Raw genomic sequence first — 6,298 nt, 5'->3', positions numbered from 1 at the left:
TTCCCCTTGACCCATCAACAATACTTTCTCTTGCATATACTGGTATACTACCATATAAAGGAAAAATATTGGAGACATTCTGTTTTATATTTAGGTTTATATATTGGTGGGTATATTTTTATTATGCTACTTGGATAAAATAAAGAATTCTGTGTTGAGGCAAAAAGAAAAACATCCAGTCTAGCTGGGCACTGGAGGTCAGGAGGCTCGGAGTCATGGGTGTGAGTCTCCTGAGCCTTCCAAGAATTTCATGTCCTCTGTGCCAAGCTGGGCAAAGCCAGACAAGGGTCTCCAAGCAGGGAGAAGCTGCACACGTGGTTGGGGCAATGGCCCCCTTCTCCCATTTCTGGTTCCCTCACCCAGACCTCCTCAAGACAGCAGAAGATAGCCTTAACTCGAAATATTTTATTGTACTCAAATAAAAATTGTCCAGTATGGCTGGTGGTCACTGGGGGACAGAAAATCATAGGGTCAAGGTTGCAGAGGCTGAGGATCAGGTTTCCAGCATGTCTGTCCAGTGTTCCTATGGAGACATGAGGTTGGTCAAAAGAAGCCTAGGGGAAGGAGGGGGATGAGCAAGCAGGGGACAGAATCACCTCTCACCTCTTCTAATTCTGAGTCATCCTCTTCCTCCTCAGTGCCCATCCGGCACAGCCGGATCAGGTCTCCCCAAAGCAGTGAGTTCTCACAGCTGCCAAGGGGGCGGTTGGTAGATGATATGGAGTCAGGCTTCTCAAGCCCCCTCTAGCCCTGGCCTGGATGCCAAGGACCCTACTACCCCAGCCAGGACTGGACCACTGGGCACCCTCTCCCCAGAGCTAGACCAAGCAGGAAAGAGGACAGCACTCACCTAGGACACTGGCCCTCCAGGGGCAAAAGCTGCCCTGGCTCTTCCTGAAGGAACTCCTCTGCCAGGCAGATCACATGGGTCCTTAGGGGACAGCCAGGGTGGGGGCAACACAGGGGACTGTCTTCATCCTGTCAGAGATGGCAGGCAAGGAAAGGAAGTTTGAAAGTAGGTTATTTACATTTATTGAGAGAGGCCTCCATCTGTTAACTTGTTAAGTATTGATTGATCATCTGCTCTGTGCTGTACTATTCTAAATGAGTGAATAAGAACTGCCCTCCTGGAGTTCAGTGTGAAGAGTGGGGAAGCTGATTAGAAGAAAGTAAATTATAGTATGTGAGCCAATAGTAACAATTAAGGACAAAAACAGGCTCCTGCAAAGTGGCCAATACCTACGATCCAAGTAACTAGGAGTTAGGGGGACTGATCACATGTACTTAGCCAGTCTGGACAACTTTGGAAGACTGTTGTTTCTCAAAACAAAAAACAGAAAGGGCTGGGGATGCATTGCAGTGTGCGAGCACCCCAGGGTTTAATCCCCAGTACCATATAAACTTAATAAAAAGGGGGGGGAAATGAGCTCAAGGAAGAGTTTTTTTGTATATTTGTTTGTTTTGTTTAGGGTACTGGGGAGTGGACCCAGAGGAGCTGAGTCACATCCCCAGCCCTTTTTATGTTTTATTTTGAGACAGGGTCTTGCTAAGTTGCTGAGGCTGGCTTTGAACACTCAATCCTCCTGCCTCAGCCTCCGAAGCCACTGGGATTGCAGGTGTGCACCACTGCTTCAGCTCAGAAAGAGAGTTTAAGATGGAGAGGCAGGAAAGGCCTCACTAAGCAGGTGGCAAATGGTCAACTCTGAAGGTCTAGGGCTGCACCTTCCACACAAAGGGTCAGAGCCCTGCGTTAGCCTTGAGGGGTTCAGGAACCAAGCATGTACTTTGCATCTTAGAGATGGTGGCAGAGCTGCCAATCGATGCGTCAGTGAGTTAGTTGCGTATCTGCTCAATAAACGTCTTGACCCCAAGTCTTCTGAACCCTAGTCCTGCCCCTACTTGGCGTGGATCTCACCTGAAGGGTACGGGCACAGAGGGTGCAACTGGATTGTGTGCCTGGGTCCTTTTCATGCTCCCTGTCTACAACAGGCCCAGCGCAGTGCTTTGGGACCTGGGTCCGGGGAGGCGGCGGACCGAAGGCCAGTGGCACGTGCGGCGGCGGAGGAGGACAAAGATCCTGGTGGAAGTCTTGGCGCAACCAGCGCAGCGTAAGAGGGAGACGTGCCCAGGGTGGCGCGCGCAGCATGTGCGCAAGCACTCGCAGGTGGAAGACGAAGGCAGCCTCTCCTCGCAAGCGTGGACCCACGTGTGACAGGCGACGGGAGGCATGCGGGTGCTGCCAGGCCCACTCGAACTGTGGGCAGGAAGGACAAAAGCGTTGGGGCGGCCAAGGCAGAGGTCACACAGGTATATTCCGAGCTTTGCCTGCCCACCGCCCTGTTGTCTTTCTTACCCGAAGGGCGGCCACTGCAGACGGGAAGCCATGCACGATAAGCACCATCTCCCTGGGGAAAATAAGGGTGTGGTCTGTGAGCCCCCAACACACACACACACACACACACACACACACACACACTGCCCACGTGATGCCAAATCCCTAACCATCGTACTCTTCCAGTCCCACCAAGAGTCAACCTCACACGAGCTTCAAGCCTAGCCACCAGGCTCCCCGCTCTTGGTGCAGGTACATACCCTCACACCTGCCAACCTCAGGCCCCTGCTGCAGTTGCAGGGACTTAACTTTCCTCTGGTCCTCTCTCTAGGATCTATTCTATTTCAGACCTTGTTCACCAAGTCTCCTGTCCCAGGACCACTTTACAGCCAAACCCTTGACCCGAGTTGCACAAGGCTCCGCCTCCCAGCCCCGCCTTTCGGGATAGGCCTGCTGGTTGCCACAGGCCTGCCCCGCCCCTATTATCCCGCCTCTGCCCAGCCCAGCCCTCCTCCTCCCTGAAGAATGCCTGGGCACTGAGACCCGCCGCCCTACCAGGGCCCTCTCCCGCTGGTCCGCCAGGCCCCGCCTTTTTTGCGACCGCCGTTATGCTGCTGGACCCGACGAGCGGGGTTGACGGTGAACCCCACGTAGACGCGGCCCCGATGCCGAGGGTTCAGACAGTAGAGCAAGTAGACACCGAAGAAACGCTCCGGTCTCGCTTCGCTCCCTGCGGGGCCCATCTGGACTTTGTAGGTCAGGGGCCGAAGCTGGGGGTGAGTTCTGTAACCTAGAATCACAGGGAGGGCTGGGTAGCTAGGACTACAAGATACTTGTTTCGGCGATAGCGAGGCACCTTTGAGCCCGCCACAGTGCAGGTTCGTGCACCGTCTCCCGCCTGGATCTAGGTGCCAACACCCGGCTACAAAACCCAGACCTCTGTGCTGACTGCTAGAGCCAACCAATGACCGTGCGCTCGGGCAAGGTTGGTCGTCCTGCAGACTCTGATTGGCTAACAGATGGTAAGCGCGGATCTTGACAGTTCGCACATCCTGCTTGCCTGAGGGCGGAAGTGCTCCGTTTAAGGACGCCCTACTGAGGGCGGAAGTAGATGTCCTAGCGGAAGTGGCTCCACTAAGGGCGGAACGCACCGTGGCCGGTCCTAGGTGGGTTTCTGTCCCCGCTGGGCTGCCGCAATGGAACTCAGCGCAGACTACCTCCGGGAGAAGCTGCAGCGGGACCTGGAGGCAGAGCACGTGGTGAGTTGAGCTGTCTGGACCCTCCCTAGGAGAGAAAAGGGTGCCTGGGAGCGGGTTGGGCATGGACCCCATCCTTCTGCCCGGTAGGAAGTGGAGGACACGACTCCCGGCCGTTGCGCGACCAGCTTCCGAGTCCTAGTGGTATCGGCTAAGTTCGAAGGGAAACCACTGCTTCACAGACACCGGTAAATACAGAAACTGTTCATTGAGCGCGGGCCCAGTTCCAGGACCACAACCCTAGCCACTCCCCCATTCCCTTAATCTAACCCCCTATCCCAGCAACGTGGCCCAGGACCCCATGGAGCGTAGAACCTCGGGGACACTACCCGTCTTTTGGGTCACCCTAGCTTCGGGGACAGCCACCCAGGCGTCAGTCTGCCATTTCTCAACTCCACGTCTCAACCCAGGCTGGTGAATGCGTCCCTATCAGAAGAGCTCCCGCACATCCATGCCTTTGAGCAGAAAACCTTGACTCCAGACCAGTGGGCCCGTGAGCAGCAGAAATGAGGGACTGAGGCCTGCGCAGCCATTAAATGACAAATCAGGGCCAGCTTCTGTGTCTGTGTGTTGTGTGTGGCAGGGGCACTGAGGCTGAGTGTACTGCTTGGCTTCTCTCTGCCTTTCTTCTATTCAAATTCCTCTCCCCATGTAACCTTCCGTGTCCAGCTTGTAAAATGAAAGTTTTGTCCTTAAGTCCCTTCCAGGGTCTGCCTTGCAAACCTTTCTTGTAGGCCCCTAGGAGTCTGTAGTGCCACTCCCCACCTAATCCCAGAGAGCTGGGGGCTCCTGCTTGATGCCCACCTTCCAGTTACAGAGATGATGCCAGCGTGATAGTACATGCCTGTAATCCTACATACTGAGAAGGCTGAGGCAGGAGAATTTCAAGTTCAAGGGCAGCCTGGTCCACTTAGTGAGACCCTGTGTGGAAATAAAATCAAGGCTGGGAATATGCTCAGTGCCTATCTAGCATGTGGAAAGCCCTTGGTTCAATCCCTAGTTCTGCAAAAAATAATAGTAATAATGCAGAGATGAGTTTTCAGGATTTGAGAACCTTAATGAGCTGAACAAAACTTTCTCTCCCCAGCATCACCCCAGTACCAGAAGCATGATAAAGAATTCCCCTGCAAGTCCCCTCAACCCTTCACAAACCTCAGGGGACATGGGAATAAGCCCCGACTTTTCACCAACTGGTGTGCTGATGTTTTTTGGCCCTTTTCTGGAAGAAGGCCCAGTAGCTTCATAACCTTGGACTTAATGTGTTCACAGGTGCCCCTGTGAGAACCATGAATTTTCAGAAACATGGGATGTGTGTAGGACATAGGTATAGAGTTAGAGCAGGAAAATAAGGCTGTCCTAAGGCACAAAATTGAGGAAGGTCATCTGTATCAGTCTTAACCATGGGTTGGCAGGACCTTGTACAGAGTTCTCTGAGACTCAAGAGGGACAGCAAGTGACCCATTTGAACCCAAGGCTCTTTGAGAATGAGAAATGAGATGTTTTAGCCATCACACCCACTCTGTTACCATGTGCTTTTGAAGCTGGTTTTTTAGTCCCTTTAGCCCTTCCTCTCTTGCTCCCCTCTGGGAGAGAATGGGCTGGTGAAGCTGCGAGTCATGGTGGTTACAGATCCTTCTAGATTTGAGGGACCATTTCCTGAAGAGTTTTAAGTTCCCCTGAATCAGAACTAGTGAGTGAGTCTACTTATGAGACTGCCCATCATTCCCATAATACAGGAGAGATGCAGAGAAGGAGCGTCACTCCTTTAAGAGGCCCAACCTGCAGCCATGGTAGGATCTACCACTGCATTTGCCCAGCTGAGATGGTTGCCCTTCCAAGATGCTCACCTGAGACCTGGAGAGGTGACTTGAGCAGGGTCACCTCTGAAGACCTGAGTATGCAGACAGGGACATTTGTACATTGGTCCCCAGCATTCTCTACCCTGATAGCTTTCTTCTGTGGCATGCTGACAACATGGGGGCTGGGAATGAGCTTTTGTTGCCCTTACGGGATATGAACCAGGGCCTGCTATAGCCAAGACACCATCCCATACAGCCCTGTGTTGTCCCAGTTCAGGGGGGTCACCCACTTAGTTGGGCTTCTAAACCTATTCCCAAGCCCCCTTTTTTTATTTTGTGTGTCTTTGCAGTACTAGGGATTGAATCCAGGGACACTTTACCACTGCTTTCATTCCCAGGCCTTTTTATTTCTTGTTTTGGGATAGGGTCTTGATAATTTGCTCAGACTGGCTTTGAACTTGCAATCCTGCCTCAGCCTCCCAATTGACTGCAATTACAGTCATATTCCACTGCATCTGACTCCAAACTCCCTCTTTTCTTTTCTTTTATTTTTTTTTATTTTTTTTTTTTTTGGGGACTTGAACCCAAGGGTGCTTTACCACTGAGCCACATTCCCAGCCATTTATTTTAAGACAGGGTTTCACTGAGTTGCTTAGGGTCTCACTAAGTTGATGAAGCTGGCCTCAAATTTGCAATCTTCCTGCTTCAGCATCCCATGTTGCTGGGATTACAGGCATGCACCACCATGCCCAGCCCCAACTCGCCTCTTGGAAGGGTTCAACCAACCTATTCCTGCCACCCCCCTTTTCACAGAGGCCAGGCCCCAGCAGAACCCACAGGAAGAGCCCCAAGAGGCAGCAGCACCATGCAGGGGGAATTTCTGAACAAAAACAGGGAGACATAGCTATGAC

The 6,298-nt window shown here is 52.5% G+C and overlaps 2 protein-coding genes across 4 annotated transcripts; one reads left to right on the top strand and one right to left on the bottom strand.

Moving 5' to 3' along the window:
• Positions 1-385: 385 nt before the first annotated feature.
• Positions 386-3,548, bottom strand: Slx1a (SLX1 homolog A, structure-specific endonuclease subunit). Of its 2 annotated transcripts, XM_047533654.1 has the most exons (6): positions 2,888-3,425; positions 2,354-2,405; positions 1,916-2,254; positions 851-978; positions 604-691; positions 386-523 (listed from the first exon to the last, which is right to left on the bottom strand). In XM_047533654.1, the coding sequence occupies exons 1-6, from the start codon at positions 3,073-3,075 to the stop codon at positions 494-496; spliced, it is 825 nt and encodes a 274-aa protein (XP_047389610.1). In that variant the 5' UTR covers positions 3,076-3,425; the 3' UTR covers positions 386-493. The 2 variants fall into 2 exon arrangements, with proteins under 2 accessions (XP_047389610.1, XP_047389611.1); XM_047533655.1 differs by lacking the exon at positions 1,916-2,254 and having other exon boundaries at positions 2,888-3,548.
• On the top strand, positions 2,562-5,810 carry Bola2b (bolA family member 2B). 2 transcript variants are annotated; one of them, XM_047533658.1, is made up of 3 exons: positions 2,562-3,591; positions 3,679-3,776; positions 3,871-5,810. In XM_047533658.1, exons 1-3 carry the CDS (start codon positions 3,529-3,531, stop codon positions 4,004-4,006), a joined length of 297 nt encoding a protein of 98 aa, XP_047389614.1. In that variant the 5' UTR covers positions 2,562-3,528; the 3' UTR covers positions 4,007-5,810. The 2 variants fall into 2 exon arrangements, with proteins under 2 accessions (XP_047389614.1, XP_047389615.1); XM_047533659.1 differs by having other exon boundaries at positions 2,867-3,591; positions 3,999-5,768.
• The last annotated feature ends 488 nt before the right edge of the window (positions 5,811-6,298 follow it).

This window comes from Sciurus carolinensis, chromosome 18, assembly GCF_902686445.1.
Source record: "Sciurus carolinensis chromosome 18, mSciCar1.2, whole genome shotgun sequence".
Classification (NCBI taxonomy): Eukaryota; Metazoa; Chordata; class Mammalia; order Rodentia; family Sciuridae; genus Sciurus; species Sciurus carolinensis.
Note: the sequence above shows the minus strand (reverse complement) of the source record. Positions and strands in the feature narration are given on the sequence as shown.